This window comes from Manacus candei, unplaced genomic scaffold, assembly GCF_025592945.1.
Source record: "Manacus candei isolate 608988 ecotype Guabito, Panama unplaced genomic scaffold, ASM2559294v1 h1tg000070l, whole genome shotgun sequence".
Classification (NCBI taxonomy): domain Eukaryota; kingdom Metazoa; phylum Chordata; class Aves; order Passeriformes; family Pipridae; genus Manacus; species Manacus candei.
In genome coordinates, this window is record NW_026138118.1 from 2,456,064 (window position 1) to 2,476,687 (window position 20,624).

The 20,624-nt window shown below is 47.7% G+C and overlaps 1 protein-coding gene across 47 annotated transcripts in view; it reads left to right on the forward strand.

Annotated features, from left to right (window-relative positions):
* Window positions 1–20,624, forward strand: part of EPB41 (erythrocyte membrane protein band 4.1) — a 95,246-nt gene that overhangs the window by 59,529 nt on the left and 15,093 nt on the right. For 5 of the 47 annotated variants that reach the window (XM_051807086.1, XM_051807109.1, XM_051807103.1 and 2 more), the window contains exons 11-18: window positions 392–564; window positions 2,145–2,261; window positions 3,535–3,663; window positions 6,314–6,522; window positions 8,249–8,305; window positions 8,425–8,469; window positions 9,265–9,327; window positions 12,199–12,378. In XM_051807086.1, the coding sequence (XP_051663046.1) occupies window positions 392–564; window positions 2,145–2,261; window positions 3,535–3,663; window positions 6,314–6,522; window positions 8,249–8,305; window positions 8,425–8,469; window positions 9,265–9,327; window positions 12,199–12,378 (973 nt within the window). Of the gene's footprint in view, window positions 1–391; window positions 565–2,144; window positions 2,262–3,534; window positions 3,664–6,313; window positions 6,523–8,248; window positions 8,306–8,424; window positions 8,470–9,264; window positions 9,328–12,198; window positions 12,379–14,156; window positions 14,208–14,571; window positions 15,251–20,624 lie in introns of those variants that run through there. The other 42 variants (XM_051807105.1, XM_051807126.1, XM_051807134.1 and 39 more) reach the window with 31 other exon arrangements.

The following is a 20,624-nucleotide window of genomic DNA, read 5'->3' on the forward strand; positions in this document are numbered from 1 at the left end:
AGGTGTTTCTGCTCTGAAGCACACTGAGCTCTCTGGATCCGGGGAGCTTTCCCGATGGAAATGCCACAGCCATGAAGGAGCACTCATTTCAAAGCGTTTGGTGTTAGAAACTGAGGAGATCTGTTGGGAAACACCAAGTTGGGATTTCCCAATTTGTTGGGAAACTCCAGTGCAGCACAGCCCACAGAAACCATACGTATTTTTTTCCAAGATGATATGCAAAAAGAATGAGAATCCTTCATGTGGGGGGAAAATCAGCCCAACATCACGAAGTCGTTTGAGGTCGATGACGCGGATTCTCAGATTTGTTCTTTTACTCTCCTTGACCGCGCCGAGATTTGCCGGGTTTGCCGCTCGCTCGCGGTTTTTAAATCGTGGCTGTGTTTTTCAGGCTGACTTCCACCGAGGCCATCCCGAAGAGCAGGTTCCTGGCGCTGGGCTCCAAGTTCCGCTACAGCGGGCGGACGCAGGCGCAGACGCGGCAGGCGAGCGCCCTGATCGACCGGCCCGCGCCCCAGTTCGAGCGCACGGCCAGCAAACGAGCCTCCAGGAGCCTGGATGGAGGTGAGTCCACACCCCCCCCTCCCCACCCAGGATGCTGAAATAACAGCTCAATCCCCTGCTGTACAAAAAACCCCCTCGCCTCCATGAGTTTTGTGTTCAAGGGTTATCGTGTGTTCAGGGGTTATCGTTCGAACCTGCCCTCGTCACACGACCTTTGCTCACATCAAAAAAAAAACCATCAACCAACTGACACAAAAATTCCCCCTGCAAAGATCAAAATAACGTCATCACAACACAGGTAATTTACACAAAATCCACCCTTTGTCCCTTCACCACAGTCACGACAGGAATTTCTCCTGTGATCATTCCGCTCTCCGACATTGTACAGGACTTATTTGTCTGTTACCTCTCCCAGGCAGTATCCTTATCTTAAAATCACAGCACTGTGAGGGCTGCTGTGGGAAAATGAGCTCCAACTCAGCCAGGCCCAAAACAAAAATACAAACTGAGAGTAGTCGCAGCAGAACTCACTGACAAAAAGGTGTAGGTGGGTGCTGAAGGCTCATGGCTGTAGAGATATTTCCTAATTCAGTGTCAAAGCATTTTCCTTTAGAAAATCAGGAATTAAGCTATTTGTTTTGTTTAACATAACTTCTTAAATTCCTTAGTTCTCCTTGAGGGGGAGATTTTTTTGCCACAGCTGAAACTTTTTCAGTGCTCCTTAAGCGATGCTTAGGTTGGGATGTCAGTCAGGTGGGCTTATCTCAGGTTTTTAAAGGAGATGGGTAACTCCAGGCTAGAGGAGGTGAGACATGGAGAGGAGAGTGCTTAAGTTTACTCCACTTGATCTGGATCACTGGATACTAAGATTCTGAGAAAGGGGAGCATCGCTTTGCACCACGAGTAACAGGGAAAGGGGAACATCTCTTTGCACCATGAGGATCCAGGGAAAGGGGAGCATCCCTGTGCTCTGAGAGGATCCAGGGAAAGGGGAGCATCCCTGTGCAGCAAGAGGATTTAGGAAAGGGGGAGCATCTCTGTGCGCTGAGAGAGTCTAGGGAAAGTGGAGCATCCTTGTGAACTATGAGCATCCAGGGAGAGGGAGCATCCCTGTGCACCATGAAGATTCAGGGAAAGAGGAGCATCCCTGTGCTCTGAGAGGATCCAGGGAAAGGGGGGAGCATCCCTGATGGAGCAGGGACTGCATTGCTTTGAGCCCCGAGGTTGTGCTGCAGCCCGGGAGGCACCAGGGTTGTCCCAGCACCCCGTGACCAGCAGCAGCCAGGCTGTCCCTGCTCCTGTGCTCAGTGACACTCCAAGCCTGGGCTTTGTACCTCGAATCCAGAGGGGAAAGGCTGCTTGGTCTGAGCTCTGTTCAGCAGCAAAACCAAATTCCAGCTTGCCAGCAATCCGGGCATGCAAGATTCCCCAGGCACGACGCACGGGGGGTGGCAAGGAGACCAGGGCTGTTGGATGCCACTTGGCCCTGCCATTATGACCCCAGATGGGTAGAGAAATCCCAGCTGCAGTCCCACAGCTGGATGTGAGAGCGTGGAGAGGAGCAGGCCGGGGATGTGAGGCCCCTGTGGCGGTTGCAGCGCCGCCTGTGCGGGTCCTTAACGTGTGCCCCGTTTCCTCAGCTAAACGTGCGACTCAGAGAGTTGAGTTCAGGACCGTAGAGGAAGAGAAGCAGAAGGAGGTGGTGGTGGTTGAGGTTCCTGAACCAAAACCTGCGGATCAGATCCGAGAGAAGCCAGGTATAGCTGTGGTGGTGGCTACAACTCTCTGCAGTGCCTTTCCTGTCCTCTCCGTGCTTGTTCCTGACAATTCCAAGTTTCACCAAATCTGACGGCTTTCTTTTTTCATTCCTTTGCAAGAAGAATTCTGCAGTGAGAGGAGACACAGCCCAGCTCTGGGAGACTCCTTAAATTTCCACCTTGCACCTTGTAATTCTTGTGGGGGGGTGGGGGGAAAGTTTAGGATGTGATGGTACTTAAGAACTCTCATTAGATTTGGGTAGTTTTGTGTATGTGAATTAGCAAACTTTAAAATTTGATCTTGAAACTTCTTGTGAAGCTTCTGAAATTCTTCATCGTGGGATCTTCTTGCCATTTTTTAAGAGTTCTGGGACCTTTTTTGTTTTTAAAGTCTATTCTGGGATCTTTTTTCAGCATCTGAGAAATGCCACCCCATTTAGTCTGTGGAGCTTATATTTCTCTTAAGAGAGGTACTATTAATAAATATTAATAAATATTAATGTCCTTAAGAGGGGGTGTAGGTACAACAGCACATTTGAATACTAATAAGTGTTTCACAGCACAGTGTTGTCAAATATTTGCAGCCTTTATCACTTGGATGGCGACCGCCTGTGGTGTGTTAGGGCTGGAAATAATTCGTATGCAAATGCTGTGGGTGCTGCTCTGCTTCCCTCCTTCCACCTGGAATTTTTTTACAGTGTGCTTTTGACTGCATCACTATTTTTGTAGCATCTAGGTCCAGCTTTCACGAAGTGTGTCAGCCTTCCCCCCACCGTGGTCATGCCTTGATCTTCCCTAGTCAGCATTGCCTGGTGGGGAAAGCCCGATGCTGTAAAAACAGGGTGAGGAATTTCAGGCACCAAGTGAATCATTCAAGTACATTTAATTAAAGCTGCTAGTTTTTATATAGGTTTTTATCTGGATGTGTTTTGCCTGGATTTTGCCAGCCAGCACCCCTGTCCCTCCAGACTCTGCAGGCAGAGCCCATCCTAGTTCCACACGTGTCCCCACGTCTCCCTGCCTGGGCAAGGAGCCTGCAAAGCTTATTTCTGTTGTTCTTTTCCCCTCTTATCCAATGCACTGTTGGGTATGGCAGCACTAGAAAGGCTGGTGCACAATTCCATGGTGGAAAATGACTGTTGAGCTGCCTGGTTTGCAAACCTCTTTGCTGTTCCCAGCTGCTGAGAGGGATCTCCTCGCTCTTTGCTGCGGTGACCGTTGTGTGTCCGTGCGGGTCCCCAACCCCCGTTAACACCTGCAAACCTCTTTCTAGCCAAACACACTCTTGAAACTTTTGAAATGAAACCCATTGCAGAGGAGGAAGAGGAGGAGGAGAAGGTAGAGGTGGTTAAGGTTCCTGTTGCCAAGCCAAAGTTCCCGGAGCCGGTGCCGCCGCGGTCAGGTACAGCCACAGCGGCGTTTGGTGGCTGCTGTGCTGTCACTGTGGGGGTGAAGTGGTGCAGTGCTGTAGGACACAGGTTGCACTGCTTGTGGTGGTGTTTGTTGCCACTAAAATCCCCCCTGGCTTTGCCGTGTGCTGCTTTCCAGGAGTGCCCTGGGTGAGGTGAGCGGGTGCCGTGGCTTGGCTGTGTGTGGAAGTGAGTGTGCAGTGGCCTCTTAACCCTCCTCCCTTGCTGTTCCTTCCTGGAAGGTTTGCTCCCCAGAGCTGTGGGAATGTGCAGTGCCTGAAAATCAGGTTATGAGATCCAGGACTGCTGGAGGTCACCTACATTCCACTTTATTTCTTCACTAGGGAGTGCTGCTTCCCTAGTTGGAAAAGGGTGTCAGAGCAACGTCGCTGCTGCAGTCAGATCCACGCTAATCATGATTAAAATAGGGTTGATTAGTTGTTGCAGAAAGAGGAGACTGAAGCTGTGGAGGGAGGTAACTGAGAACTTCATGTTTTCTTGGAGGATATTCCATGGGATGGGTGGCAGCAGAGTGGACATCAGCCAGTGTCAGACCTGAGCACAGCCTGGGCTCTGCTGGTGCAGCTGCCCCTTTTTATCTTCTTATCCATCTCCTGCACTTTTCCTCCTCCTGACTCTCCAGTTCCCAGCAGGGACTGTTAGTGGGTTGATGGTGGTCGATCATAGGATCATGGAATGGTTTGTGTTGGAAGGGACCTTAAAGATCATCCAGTTCCAACCTACATTTTATATCTTTTATTTTGGGGCAGTGCTTTTTTACTGTGTTTAAATCATGTGTCAAAATACCCTGAAGTAGTTAATCAGGAAAATTAACTAAAATACAGTTCTGGGCAGCCCAGAACTCACTGTTGGATGGCAAAGGGAAAGCTTGGTGTCTGTTATCATTTTTCCTGCATGTCTTCATGCCCTGGGAGAGGAGCAGGAGAGGTGGCTGTGTGGATTTACTGGTGGCAGTATTTCCTTTGCTGCTTCATCTTTGAGGTGGCATTTTAACACATCCATAACTTTTTTAGCCAAACGTGATCTTGGCAGTATTGAGATAAGCCCAATTGAAGAGGAGGAGGAGGAGGAGGAGGAGGAGGAAGAAAAAATGATGGTGGTGAGAGAACTAGAGCCAGTCCCGAAGGAGCCAGGTACCACCGCGATGACGGCTTTGCTCTCCCAGCATCCTCCTCATCCTGACTGTCCCTGCCATCCCACCTCTGTACAACCTTCCCAGCGGCTGTCACCGCTTCCATGGCAGAAATACACCAGGACAGGGCACTGGTTGTCCTCCTGAAAGCATAACACAGTGTCTGGGTCACAGAAGTGAGCTGCTGTGCTGAGGAGCGGGGAGAGGATGGAGCCTGTGGTGGTGGTGTGGGGTTTGGGGTGGGTCCAGGTGTTTGTCTTGAAGGTGTAGTTGAAGTCTCTGGAAAATCAGGTTCTTTTTTGCCCCCCCCCCCCCCATCTCATACATTTTTTGGTCATGTGGATGCTTTATTCTCTCATGTTTTATTTACACACAGATGAGATGCAGTGACCTTTTCAGTGAAACGGGAATTCTTACTGAGGAGTTGCTTGAAATCACAATTTCTTTTTTAACAGCAAATTTTCTAGTGTCTTTGGCTGGACACCAGTGTTGGATGGGATGGGTTGCACAGTGTGATCCTGCTGCAAACTGTGACTTTGGGAATGTGGGACCATGTCAAAGATACTATTTTGGGTGTATTTCTAGTGGAACATCCATAAAAACAACATCAGGAGAACCAAATAGCTTATTGTATCTATAGGTACACACAGGGAATTAATTGGGGCTGGCTTTGTCACACAGTATTGACTTGAATATTTCGTTGGAGTCGGGCCTTTCAGAGATCAGGAACTGTCTGGGAAATCAGGAATTGAAGGAAAGGAATAGGCAGTTGATTTTATGTGGGGCTAGTGCTTGTGTTTAAGACTGTCATCCTCTGGAAAGGTGATTTTTTGGCAGCATGCTGTTCATTCCTGCACTGTCACTGACCTGGAGGTGCTGGGTATCTTCCCACTGTGCTGCCTTGGAGATACCCCACGGGACACACAGCCCAGCCTGCTTTGAATCCCACCTGGAAGTTGCTGTGAAGTTTTCTAGAGCGATGCTTGTTGATTATTTTTTCATTTGAGTTGCCTACAAGACTGGGGAGGGGGGGAAAAACCTGTGTTTCCCTTCCAGAAACCATCTGTTTCTGGTTGAGGAGGTGCCCACAAGCCCAGAACTCCCCACTCTGTGTCTGTTTTGTGGTGGCACTGGAGTGGAGTCCGTGTCAGTTGTGTGTGAAGGACCCAGAAATCTGTGGCACGATGTCAAATTCCAGATTTGCCTTTCTGGTGTGGCTTCTCTGCAGAGTGCAAGCTTGCTTTTTGTAAACCATCTGGTGTGGGGCTTTATTTGATTTTATTTAAACCATAAGGAAAATAATCCCAACTCTCCCGTACTAAATGCACAAGCTGCTTCGCTCAACATCTTTATTTCGTTTCCCTTTTTTTTACCTCCTCCTCCTCCCTTTCTTTTTAAATGACAGCACTGTAATTTGGAAAGACTTTGCCTAGAGCTTTGGAACATTACCTGCTCTGAACCTTGTCCCTGTGTGTCCCCCCCCTCCTCAGCAGTGGCTGTGATAACCCCGGAGCGGAGTCCCCGGCCCACCTCGGCCCCGGCCATCGCTCAGAGCCACCCTGCAGAGCCAGCCCCAGCTAAGCCTGACGTGAAGGACGTGGCCACATCTAAAATGGGGAAGGAAACAGCAAAAGCTGATGTGAGACGTGAGGAATTCCCACCTGAGAAAGCCAAGGCAGAGCCAGCTGATGCATCCAAGGTAGGTCAGACCGGAGTCTCTTTGGAAGAGCTGGAGTGTCACTCCAGAAGCCACCCCAAAGCAGCAGCTCTGTCCACCTTCCCCTCCTGGGAGATGAGGGGTTTATCCCTCTCCCAGGCATCAGGTGGGGGTCTGGCTGCCAGGGAAATCCCAGCCCTGACATTCCTCGTGGAAGAGGAGGAGTCACTCCAAGTTCTGGTGGCTGCAGTCAAACTGAGCGCAACCTTAAGATGGTTAAAAACCCTGCCAGGAGCTGCACGTGCTCGTGGGGTTGGAGTTTAGGGCTCACCCATGGCCAGGCTGTGCCCCTTGATTCCTGGTACGACAGCAGGAGGCAATTCCAGTGAAATCAGTGATATGGATCTGGCTGCAGCCCAGCGCCGGAATGTTTTTCACATTGATAGGCTTTGGCTGGGAGAGCTGGTAACACTGGTGGTAACACAGTGCTGCAAACTGGACTAAAACTTTAGTTGACGATGGCACTGGTGAGACCTTGGGGGGTTTATTGTTTAAATGCCATTTTTTTAAGCATTATTTGATCTTTCTACAAATGTCTGAGGCCTTTGCCGGGGTTGATATGTGTGTGTTGTTCTAATAAGTCAGGATAATGTGCAAAATTAATGTTGATATTACAGTGTCCTTAATATTCTGCAGATCTTGTTGAACTGAAGCCTTGCAGTGGTGCAGCAGAAATGTTTGCCTTGAGACACAATTTTCACATTACCCCAAAATTTAGCTGATCTCAACATTGCTGGAGCCACATTTCCTATAACATATCACACAGTGGGTCTTATGTGACATCTCCAGGGGAAATCCCTCTTAATTAAGGTTGGGAGATGGAGGGACAGTTGCTTCAAAAAATTCCACAGCCTCTGTGAGTGGTAATTTTTAAATGAAAGTGCTGAAGGGATCCTCAGGCTGGCACTGTGGAGTTGGAACTGGAGCACAGAGTTCCTGCCTGGCTGCTCCTCCTCCCTTGTGTTACACTGAGAACAAGGAAATTTTACTCATCCCATCTCACTTATTGCAGGTTTTTTCTTAAGTGCTTAAACACTGGATTTTTTTTCCCCCCCTTTAAATATAGATGTGGGAGGAAATTGTGGATTTGAACGTGCCAAATTTACCCTGTTTCTCCAATGCAGCTGCATCACTTCTTTTAACACCCACTGATGCTTTTGCCTTCAGAGTACTTGGCAACCCAGTTTCCCTAAAATACTTCCTTGAGAGTGTTAAGACAATCTTGGCTCTCTACTTATGGACAGGAAAGAGCTTAATTAGTGATGTTAGGCTTGGTTTTGTAGCTAAGCCTGCTCTTACTGCCTCTGCCGACATAATACCTGTGCATATAACCAATAATTTCTGTTTTTTGAGAAGGTCTGTGTTAATTGGAGCATGTTGCTTTGTTGGGATTTCTCTGGGAGATCCAGCTGCAAATGACATTTGAAAACATTGCCTGGCCGAGCTAATGCAAGTGGGAAGCCCTTCTTCAGGAGCACTGGAGAGCACTGGTTTCAAATATAAATAATTCTCAAGCTGAAGGAATTATTTCACCTGCTGTTGACTAACAGAGCTGCCGTGCCATTAACCCAGGGCTGCATGTTGGTTTTTGCATGTTCCCCCAGCACCTCAAAACCAACTTTATGCAGCCGTGTTTGGAAACTGAACAGTTTCTTGAAACAGATCTACTAACAAGAAATGTTTTTACCGGTTTATTTCTTAAATGTAGGTGAGGAAAACACACATTGAGGTCACAGTCCCCACCACGAATGGTGCCCAGCCCCAGGTTTGTGCTAATAATTCAGTTTAGGTTGCTCACAGTTGTTTTGTTCTTTTTTTTTTTTTTAAGGTTCAACATAGTTAAATGAACCAACTCTTTTTTTTTTTTTTATCACTGCCCAACAGCAGCAGCCTGCAGAAAAAGAGGAAGAGCTGATAAGAATGAGGAAGGTTAGCCATTTTACCCTTTCACCAGCCAAATTTGCCATATCATTCATGCATCTGTAACATGTTTAAAAAGACAGTGCTCCAGTTTCTTCCTGTGGTTTGGGTTGGGATGTTGGTTTTCTTTTGACTACCAAATACTTGATTGGAAAATGAGTAGTTTCTTTTGTCCCATAGACACAGCCTGATTGCTAAAATTATGCTTGTTGAATGTTCAAAAGAAACACAGTTGGCTTGACTTAAGAAATTTATCTTCTCTGTAACAAATTTACTTAGAAACCAGAGAAAACTGTGCAGTTTGCATTGCAGGAAATGCAAAAAAAAAATAAAATGAAGAGGATGGTTGTTTTTTTTTTGGTATTGATTAAGTAACAGGGACACATCCAAGATGGGAAAGGTGGTTAAGGCATAGTTACTGTGCACACTGGGACCTTGTAAAGGTTACTCCAGGTAGTACAGCCTCACACTGGGGTGGGCCTGCATCCCTCAGGGGTGTCACGTGGTGACCTGTGCAAGGCTTCCATGGAAAACCAGTAACTGTCTCTTTGTGGCCGGAGCTGAGGCCCCCGGGAGCTGTCTCTTTAAAGGACTCATCACATCTCCCATTCTCCATGAGCCAGACCCCCCATTCCTGGTGGGAATTCCCACCCCACGCTGCCTCAGCGCTGCACTCCCCACCTTGAGTTAACTTTTTTAATTTGCCAGTTTCTCGATCCCGCAAGACCAACGTTTTAATTTTTTGTGCTTTTTTTTTTTGTTGTTTGTTTTGTTTTGTTTCCCCCTTTCCTTTCATTTTCACAGAAGAGATCAAAGAGGCTAGATGGTGAAAACATTTATATCAGGCATAGCAATTTAATGTTGGAGGTTTGTATGAACTTGAAGCTTTTTTTGAGTTGCATTTGCCTAAACCTTCTGCATCTGCGCTGAACTTCTTCCTCTTCTGCTGCTGCCTTTATTTTGCATGCTCTTGCATGAGAGACCTTTTGATTTGATTTGATTTTTTAATTATGCTTTTGCATGGTGACAGTAAACATGATGATGTGCAGCCATTCTTCCTTCTACCTCTTCTGACTTTCATTCTCTCATACCTACCCAAAATACATGATTGGCAGAGCTCAGATCTGCTCTGGGACCCACTGGGTGCTCACAGGGGCATGGATTGTAGTGGGGACTAGTTTTTCATTGCCTGAAACAAATTACTTTCCTGGGGGAAAAGCCAGTCTATGAAAATACAAAATTCAGGATAAGCTGCAGGGGAAATTGGAACAGGTTGCCCAGAGAAGCTGTGGCTGCCCCATCCCTGGAATTGTCCAAGGCCACGTTGGATGGGGCTTGGAGCAACCTGGACTAGTGGGAGGTGTCCCTGCCCTTGGCAGGGGGTGGAACTGGATGAGTTTTAAGGTCCTTCCCAACCCCAACCATTCTGGGATTCAATGAAATTGTCACCCCTGGGCGTTCAGGCCACCACAATGTCCATGTCGCTTCAGGCAGGAGGGATCCCTTTGGATGCTGCAGGGATGTTTCCATCCTCCTTCAGCCCTTCCTTGCCTTGCAGCACCTCAGCACCCCCCAGGTCCCATCCTGCTCGGTGCCAGCTCCCCACAGATCTGACATGGGGGCTCAGTGCTCATGGGTGGCTCATCCCTCCAGGTTCCAGCTCTTCCCTTTGAATTTGGGAGCCCTTTCCGTTTGCTTTCACCCAAGCACGGTCTCAGAACAGACCACGCCAATCATATATTTTAATTCTTTAATACACTGTGTTATGGGAGATGTTTTGTGGCTTCTGATACTCTGTGTTACGTGTTTCTACTCAGACTTGCAGCCCCAGCAGCTCGTAGGGTTTCCCTGTTGCCATCTCTTGAAAAAAGTGGAGTGAACCAACTGCCTTCTCCTAATCGGAATTTTCAAAGTTTTGCAGCTTTTGGGTGGTTTTTGTTTTGGTTTGGTTTGGTTTTATATTTTTATTTTTTTTTTAAAAACCTGCTACAACGTAGAGCTTTGAGCCACGAGTGAAGGGTGTGAACACATCGGGCCGCTGCTGGAGCTCTGAAGACTCTGCCTGTCTCCTTCTTCCACCCAACTCAAAACAGCTCCATCTCCCCAACCCCAAACAGAGCTTTGTCTTCCCTTCCAAACCCCTTTTTCCTGTTACTGCAACACCTGCCTCTGCCACCCAGCCCTTTCCCTCCCTGGTTCTGTTGCAGGTGCTCCAGCCCTCCCCTAGAACAGGGCTCACCCAGCAGCTCACCCCCTTCATTCCCTTTGTGTTTTTTAGCCCATGCATTTGGCAGATCAGATATTTTCCCAGCAGACCTCACCCTCCTGAAGCTGCCTGTTGATTTTGCTGAAAGCCTTTTAACTCTCCACCTACACCAGGTTCTTACAGAAAGGGAAAAACAGGAGGAAAAGGAGGTGACGCTGAGTGAGCTGGTTCCTCAAGGTGCTTTCCAGACCTGGCTCCACGTTAGCTCCTCGTGGCTTTAGCTCCTCTCCAGCCCTCCCAGGCCCTGCTCCTGCACAGTGCTGGAAAAGCCAAGGTGGTCCTTCTCTCTTCTCTAAGCCAGGAGCAGCTGTAGGGTTCCTGGACCCAGGCAGGGATTTACCCCGGAGTCTTCAGCAGACTTATTTCTGCTTTTTTTCCCTACCCAGCAGGCACTTGACTTATACTTTCATCCAGAATCGATGCCAAAACTTGCGTTTTTTCCCCCTAGAACTGTGCCAAAAAGAGTAAATGTTGTTAAGGAGGCATTTGGGGTTTAGCTGTGTCCTGAGTGAGCTGTAGGGATGTAGATTTTTGGGAGGGCCCCTCCTTTAGGGATGTGTTTGCTCTTCCATCTTCTAAAATTAATGGGCTGAGTAACAACTGAAAGCACAAAAATAGTTAAATTTCCCAGTGATGCTTTTACTGACCTTGATTTCTCCCTTTCTTGCTGCTTTTTGGCCTTGTCCAGAAAAGTTGTTGTTTGGCTTACACCTATTTTATGCAGAAGCTTTGTTTTCTACAAACTCTGGTTTGCTTGCAAAGAAAAAACTATTTTTAACAAGTTGACTTGCCTTGAAGTCTGTGTGTTTATGCTGTAAACTGGCATCACAGAGTAGAAATCTGTCTTTTTCCAGATGGGAAAAAAAAAAAAATCATCAGGAGTTTTTTGACTGATCCGGCATAAAGGAAATTCTCAGTTTGATTAAAAAAAAAAAATCATCTCATCTTCATTTCAGAAGTCTAAAACCTCCTATGTTAGCTCCTGGAGGGATGAGATGAGAAGGAGGGGAAATGATGGTAATGGGAATATTCTGGGAGCAGAGACAATTCCTGTTAGGATTAAAGAGAAATAGGTATGAAGAGAGCAAAAAAAAAATTGAGGAAAACATGTTATTGAACATTAATTGTGTTGATACCTGGGAATATTCAGGCTTGCAGAGGGAAAAGAAAGCAAACCTACCCGATTTAAAAAATAACCCAAACAAGCACAGTCTGGCAACTCTAAAAAAAAATATCCCATATGGGGAAAATCCATGAGATTCCAGGTGACCTGGTGGAGATTCTCCTGGAGGAGACCATGATTAATCCCAGAGGAGAGAGGAGAGAGGACGCTCCCTTGGTGTGTTTGCAGTGTGAGCAGCACTCGGGAGGTTCGGCCGCGGCCCCGCTGAGCGCAGCTTTGCTAAGCCCAGCCTAGGCAGTCCCAGCTCCTCCCCACGCCCCTTCACTCATCCTGTCCCTTTTGCTGGTAGGATCTAGATAAGCCCCAGGAGGAAATCAAGAAGCACCATGCCAACATCAGCGAGCTGAAGAAGAACTTCATGGAGTCCGTCCCGGAGCCGCGGCCGAGCGAGTGGGACAAACGTCTGTCCACCCACTCCCCTTTCCGGACCCTCAACGTCAACGGGCAGATCCCCACGGGAGCAGATGGAGTGAGTACCTTGGGGCCATGGTGGTGTTCCAAGGGGTGGCCTTTTAGCATGTGGGATGGTCCCTGAGAGAGCTGAAGTTGGCGGCGTCATAAAAATGCAGGTTTTGTTTCGGTAGGGGAGGATGTAGGGATTCCTCACCTGCTTTGGGGGCTGCTTTTCCTGGTGTTGCTGTCACTGTGATGTTAGAGAGCACTTCCCATCTCCCCAAAATGTTGGACAAAACCCACCTAAACTCTTAAATTAAGAGAATTATTACTTCAGTGATGATATTGCAACCCAGTGCAGAAGCACTAGGATGGGATAATTTTTCCGAAATCACTTTATTCTCCAGTTTCTTCTTGGGGTTTAGACTTGCATTAGGAACTCCAGGTGCTGATCTGCTGTGGAGGCTTCAGGAAGACTCCTCAGCAGGGCTGTTCATACATGATGGGAACCTTCCTCCTTCCAGGAACAGGGCCTGTGTGTTAGTAGCCACATACACCCAGTTTCTCTGCTAATTTCCTTAAAAAAGGTAATTTTTCAAAGAAACCCAGTTGGAACAGCAGAGATCTGTCACCAACTGGTTTCTTTTTGGCTCAGAGACACCTTCTCTGTGTCATATTGATGGTGCCTAACTCAGGTTTGGAGCTTGTGAGTAAAACTGTAGTTAGCACCCATGGTAATCAGTCTCTGATTACTCTCTCACTCAGTAGTAAATGCAATTTTTTATTACAACAGAAAAATTGCATCCTGGCTGCAGTGGTGGCAGTTGGAGACTCTCTCCTGGTTTAAGCCCAGCTTCTCTCCTTCCTGCCCACAGCCCTGCAGATAAACTTGTATTTAATCTTCAAAGCAGTGCAAGGGAAACACTTATTAGTCAGTAAATAGCCTTGCAGTGGATGGAGCACTGTAAGACCTACAAGAGGTTTAACACCAAGTTTACTGCAAGCTCCTCAAAGTGTAGAGAAAACCCAGGACAGCTTAGGAAAAACGAAATCCCCAAATTGAACTTAGTTGGGGTTGGTTGCTGTAGAATCACAAAATGGTTTGGGTTGGAAGGGACCTTAAAGCCCATCTCGTTCCACGCCCTGCTGTGGGACACCTTCCACCAGCCCAGGTTGCTCCAAGCCCCATCCAACCTGGCCTTGGACACTTCCAGGGATGAGGCAGCCACAGCTTCTCTGGGCAAACTGTCCTTGGGATTACCCTGTTTAGCACATGGATAGACTTTGCTCAGTTTAAATCCGCAGGAATTTGGGCAGCAGAGCTCTGCCCACGGTGCCACGTGGTTTTTGGGGTGTGGGTGGGACAGAGCAGGGGCTCTCAAGCCCCACAACTGCAGTTCAAGAATTATATTCTTGGTTATTATGGAGAATTTCTTACCAGGTGACCATATTGTGAGGTGCTGGATGGTGTGAGCTTGTCCCATCTAAAGCCACAGTGGGTCTTTAGTGTCCCTGGATTTGCATTTCTGGAAGGTCCCTCTTAGTCTGACCCTCTCCAGAATGATCTTGCTCTGAGGTGGAGGTGGACATGTTCTGGGAACTTCCAGAAATGCATCTTCACTGACCAGGGAGGGTGTTTTCCTTCACCTGCACCTGCTGAAGGATGGCAAATCATGATGGTAATTTAAGGTTGACAAATCACAATGGTAATTTAAGGGTGATAATTCACCGTGCAAAGTGGTGCCTTCACCCTGCCCTAGTGGCCAAAGGGTTTTTTGCCAGGGGCTGCTTTTCTGCTGTTCCTGAATGTTTTATTACGAGACAACTGAACCTTAACACGCTTTGTGTGTCCAGGTCAAGAAAGTCACTGTCCTATCTTCTGAGAGACAGGTTGGTGGGCTTGAGGTAAAGCTGCTGCTCTGATCTGTGCTTCTGAACCAGACTTGCTATTGCAATGGCACCGAGCAAAAACTCGACAGCAACTGCTGGATAACGTTTTTTCTTTTGGCTACATGAAGTAGTTTCATAACTCACACCCAGAGGTCTTTGGCTCTTTGCTGCAGCTTTTGCAGCTTTCAGTTTTTGCTTATTTTGGTGCATGGCTGGTTCGAAAAAGCTGCATGAACGATATAACCGTGTACTCGGCGAGAAAAGCAATTCTGAAAGTTTTAACTGTTCCCTGTTCTTTTTATGTTGTCTTTCTTTCCGTTTCTTTGTTGTTTTAACAATCATGTTACTCTGGCATTTTATATTTTCTTTTGCTGCCCAGTCTCCCAGCTACTTTCTCCCCAATTCTCACCACTTAGGGGTGTGCAAAGAACCAGTCCCAAAATACCGCACTGACCAGAGGAGGTTGGCTCATCTGAGGGAGCTTAGAGCCAAGTTTTTCCTCTCCTAAGTACACTTGGATTTGCCCAGGGCTGCCAAACTAAGGGGATGGAGAGTTACTGCACAGCAACATTCCCACAATCTTTTCTTTCCTCAGCAGAAGTGCTGGAGGCTTTGCATGGTCCTGTGTGCTGATTTACTCATTCCGGGTTTTTGACGTTCCTCAGACTCCAGAAACAAAAGTGCTAAAACACGGAGCAAAAATTCCAGGAGCTTGCAGTGCTCCCACTGCCATCCTGCCCGTTCCACACGTGGCATTTCTGAGAATAGCAATTTTACACTTGTTCCAGTAGAATTTTCAGACCAATCAGTGTTTTGATACTCTGGTCAGAACTTTGGAAAAAGCCTTTTGTATCTGCTCTGCAGTCTGGCTGTTCCATGGGATTTGCCAAACGCTGGTTTTAAGGGTAGATTAGGAAGCTGTCAGAGACCACCTTTTGTACTGCACCATTCCTGTTTCTAATGCCTCCAACTTTTTTCTCGACCATTCCAATTCCAAAACACTCCAGGAGGTTCTGAGCACCTGCTTTCCTGGCAGGGCAGGCACAAACCACCACAACCCTGATCCAGATGTTGATCAGCTCTGCAGGGAGGACATGGTTCTGTAGCTCCGAGGCTCGTGTGGCCCAGGCCACCAGCTGCTCTGCTCCCCAGGGCAGTTTATTTTACGTTGAGAAGAGCTGTCCTAATGCTTTGCACACCTCCAAGTGTCACTTTTGGGCACTTTCCATCTGTCATTTTTGTTCATCTCTCTCTGTCTTTCTTGATCTTCTACCACGAAAGCAGAAACGGGAACGTCCTCTGTTAGTACAGGATGAAGACAAATTAAAAAAGCAGCAGATACCTACTGAGACAGCCTTTCCCCGGCCAGCAAGTGAAGAAACTCTTCCAAAGGTTTCAATTGCAATTCCTGAAGAGCAGAAAGCACTCAAAAAGTGTCAGCTGTACTCTAGCATTTTTCCTTCTCCACGCATTCCCTTTATGATGTCCTTTCTCCTCGTTGTAGCACTGACTGTTTGGTGGCTGCTCTTTCTCTGAGTGGCAACAGGGTCGTGTTGAAACCTCAAGACCAAAGCTCCTGAATTTCTTGGCCGTAGCCTCTGCTGCATCTTCCTTGTCCTGGTCTTTGATCTCTCTAGTTCGCTGTCCTGGGGAGGGACATCCCACGACCGTCCTGTTAAATCCCTCTGTGTGTCCTTGTGTGGCTGGGATGGGACCTGGCAGGAGTGGTCTGGGATTGCCAGGTCCCTTCTGAAGTCCTCCTACTGTGCAAAAGCAAATTCTTTGAACCCTGTTCCTGATTGCTGTGAGAGAGCAGACGGGGAGAGGAAGTGATGGGAGGAGTCGCTGGCTTCCTGTGAGCCCCTGTAGACTTCACATAGGAATTGCTGGAAAATTGCTTTAAAACTTGTTGTTTTTAATGTAAGATGTTCAAAAACTGGAGAACCTTTGATACTGGTCCAAAAGAGGCTTGACAGTAATCTGCTGAATTATGGAATCCTGGAATGGTTTGGGTTGGAAGGGACCTTAAAGCCCATCTCATTCCAACCCCCTGCCAGGAGCAGGGACACCTTCCTCTAGCCCAGGTTGCTCCAAGCCCTGTCCAACCTGGCCTTGGACACTTCCAGGGATGGGGAGTCCACAACCTCTCTGGGCAACAAGAGGTTGAATCTCTGGGAAGAATATCAGAATCTAATCCATAACCACCCCTTTCCTAGGAAACTCAGATTGGCATTTCAATACAAAGTACTGGTTCTCACTGCTGTTGGTGATGACTCAGGGACAGGGACAGGCAGCTTTTCTTTTCCCAGTGGGTGAAGCCTTTGGCAAAGCATCCCGGCTTCCCTCTCCACCCCTCTTCACGTGTCCAAGAAAATACACAGTGTTGCAGGAGAAAACCCCTTGCAAGGAGATATTAATTGTCAACCTAGATTAATCATGTCTTGGAATCTGATGGTCTCGGTGCGCTCGGGATGTGTTTTGTTTCATTTGTGTGGAACTAACGGACTCGTGTTTGCTGAGGTCACAGGGCTGGAGTCACCTGCTGTTTTAACATCCCCTCTGTTGCCATGTTGGCTTGGCCACATCAGGACACACTTCTAAATGTTAAAGCCCTCGATTGTTTTTGACTTCTTTACCCAAACCCTTGCATGCTGCTTGTTGTTTACTGCCTACAGTGTAAATGTCTGGATGATACTCCCGTTTATCCCAGTTCTCCTGGCTGAGCTGTGCAGAGCTGGGCTGAGCAGAGCTGCTTTGTGAGCTGGAGGGAAGGTGGGACTTTGTGTCTGAGGGGTTTCTTTTCTGTAAATAGTAAAGATAGGGCTGAGCTGAGCCCCCCGTGTCTCCTTTCAGCACTAATCCGTGTTTTCCTGCAGCTGCTGGAGGATTGGGCTGGACACAGTTACTCTGGGAACAGCCCCCAGTGCCACCAGGGGTGGCAGCTGCTCCAGCAGCACGGGAGAGAAAGGAGCAGACCTCTATTACAGGGACTAAAATGTGTGAATATATATAAATACATGTATTTATAACCCTTTCTAGATCTGTATCCATGTGAACAGTGTTATTTAGGAAGCAGATAAGCTTGCAGGAATAAGGCAAACATGGCATGTGCTGTCTGGTCAGAGGGTCTGTGGTGTGTCACGGACCACTCGAGCCACCTCTTGCTTTCAGTGTACAGGTTGAGGCTCTAAATGCTGTCTCAGAAATTTAGATTGGTAGTGAAACTCTTTGTTTTAGTCCCACAGGAATCTTTCTAGTTCCTCTTGTACCCTGCTCTGATTAGTTCACCGGTTTGTGCCTTTTAGGACTTTGTTTTGTGAGGATGCTGATTTTTCATTGGAAAAGATTCTTCCCTTTTTAATACACTGCCTTTAATACACAGTCTTCCTCCTTCAGTGCTTGGAAGTGTAGGAGTCAGAGGGTTGTTGTCCAGGTGTCCAGGTGAAGGAAAGTGTCAGCAGGCTGTGTCCCTGCATCCTTGGAGCATCCCTTGGAATGCACTTGAACTCCAGCGAGTTCGGGGTGGAGTTCAGGAAGACAAAAGTGGGCCCTGGAGAGGAGAGGTGGAATGAGATGTTGAGGTGCCACGTGCAGAAGATGCAGGATGGAAGAAGCCAGGGGGATGCTTCTGGCTGGGATTCCCTGCCTGCATCTCCTTCCCAAAATTGGAACAGACGTGATGAAAAACAGGGACTGTTTGCTCTCCCCAGCCTGGCTGGGGAGGGAAGGGATGGGAGTTGTGTGGGTGTCTCTTTGTTCATTTTCTGTCCATATTTCCTGGAGAAGAGCAGCTTAAACACAACAGGTGCTCCCTTCCCAAAGCCATTGCTCGGGATCCCTCTTGGAATGCACAGCTGAGGTTCCTGTGTGTGTCTTTTTGGTTCCTTGACAAGGACTTGGAAGCCACATGGGTGGCTTTGGCAAAGCCATGGTTTCTGTAGCTCTGTCACCCAATTCCAAAGGACCTGAAGTTTAAAACTCTTTGCCCAGAGCAATATCTGACCAGAGTGCTCAGGGTGTCTCATCCCCCAGAGGGATGAGAGGTGGGCTCTGCCACTTCAGCTCAATTCTGTAATTCTTTAATTCAAACGGTCTCTTTCTCTCTCTTTTTTAATCTTGAGATAAGGCTGGTTGTCTTCAGCAAAAAACCTTGGAAACTTTACACTCTGAGAACACTCAGGAACATTTTTGGGATTTGTATACCAGTTATCACTGCAGAGTATAAAGAAATGGAACAAATGCTTTCTGTTTCTCTGGCAGTTTAGAGGCCAGTTATATTCCTCCAGGTGGGTATGATCCCTCCTGACAGAGAATTCCTGTAGCTTATCAGGAACAGAAACCTCATCCATCTGATGCCACAGGGATGTGCCCTCTGGGCTCCAGCCCCTTTTCCAGTCCCTCCTCTGCTTTTTTTCCTGTTTGCTTGCAAGGCAAAGGGAGTGACAGTCCATGGCATTCCGTGTAAGGTCTCCTTCCTGCACGTTCTCTCTCCCATTTGTGCACATTCCTGTCCCTTACACCTTGGTGCTGTGGTTTCACCCTTTTCCCTTGGTGTCCGTGCAGGATTCAGCCCTCAGAGGAGGGATTTTGGGATGCCTGCTGTCATCCTTTGAGCACAGGGAGAGCTCATTGACTTTAGTGCTGTTTAAGAGCAGAGGTCTCAGGGGTTTTGTAAAGGAACCAACTCTGTACCACTCCCTGTTTTCCTCAGGAACAAACTTGCTGGGAACACTGGCAATCCCTGGCCGCCTGCCCTGACACTGGCACCCATTGACAGGGATTCACACAGCCATGCCAGGCTGTGAGGGATGGAGAACTGAGTTATCCCTTCCTGGATCCTTCCAGGATCCTGGAATTGTCTGCAGCGCGTAACCTCCTCCCAACTGGCATGAGAAATCCTGATTTTTCAATGTGGCCTGCTGCAGAAAATGACATTTTGGTGACTCTGGCACACCAGGATAAGTCTGACAGCAGTTTTGATGTTAATTAGGCTTTCCCAGTGCTTTGTGGTGTGGTCACTCGGCTCTTTGGTGCTCCTGTGTGGGATCCCCTTAGGAGCTGTCGGGGCTCCATCATGATTGGTGTGGTTGGCTCCACACTCACTTTCTGAATCTTCTTACCCTGGTTCCATCTCTTCTCAACACCACCTAAAACATACATGAATCTCTTGTGCTTTCCTGCTTTAGGAAAAGGTGGACATCAGTAATTTTAAGCAGCAAAATGCTGCTGGTGGCTTGGAACTCAGATTCAGCTCCCAGGCCGTGCTGGGTGTCGGGCTCTGCATGTGCTGATACTCGAGGTGTTCACTGCTGCAAAACAACATCCCTTTTTTCTTTCCCACTGTTAAAAGTGAGCAGATAAATGAAGGTGTTGGCTGCTTCTCCTGCCACGTGCTGCCTCTCTTGGGGGGTCAGTAGAAGATGAGCTGAGGACTCTCCATGGGCAGGTCAGGGCATGGAGTTCAGCCAAGACCAGCTCCCCTCCCTTGCAGTTTGTGCAGTGGTAACCCCAAAGAGTAGGTATTCCCTGTTTCCCTCCTGAAGTAACAAGGAGAAGTGGATTTCCTCAACGTGGCACCAAGGGAGTAGTTTGTGTTTGGAGGAAAGAGGCTGGGCTGGCCTTGCTGTGTCTGTACCACGGGGCTCCTGGGAAGGTTGTCATAAAATCATGGAATATCCTGAGTTGGAAGGGACCCATAAGGAACACAGAGTCCAACTCCTGATGGTTGTGGGCAAAGTGTCTTTCACTTCACATCAGTGTCAGTAATTTGTCACTCTGAGAATTATTCCACTTTGTTGGGTTTTCTTTTTTCTGGTCATGAGTTGCTGGCACCTGTTCTGACCTACAGAATGAGGAAGGAAGCTTTCTGGGTAAATTCAGCCCCAAAAAAGGACTATGGATTCATGCAGGAACTCTCTGGTCTGTACTTGGTAGTGGGTGACACTGGAGAGAACCTGTCAGTGGTGGTTCCTCTCGTGTCCCTGTTTGTGTCCATCATGGTTTGTGAGGCTGGAGGGAAGGACTGGCCTTACTTTGGGCCCCTTTGGGATCTTCTATCAGTGGTACACAGTGGTGTTGGGTCAGTTTGTGGGGACTAAAAACACTTTCTTTTTTACCTAAAATGCTCTCTTTCAGAACACTTTTTCGGTTTTGTATTTTTTCTCAGATTTTCCTTTGTAAATATGTACATTTATCATTAATAAATGTTGCAAATCACATCCTCCTTTCCACTGCTTATTAACAAAAAAAGCTGTGTTAACAACCTGTGTTAATTAATTGCTTGGACTAACCCTCTGTATTCCTTTCTGAAACCAGAAGCCATCAGACCTTGGGTCACTGCTGGTGGCTTTCAGAGTGTTGGGTCAACTGGACACTCTTGGGTATGGGTTTAGTGCTCTTGGGGAGAGAGGACACACAGCTCTGAGCTTTTAA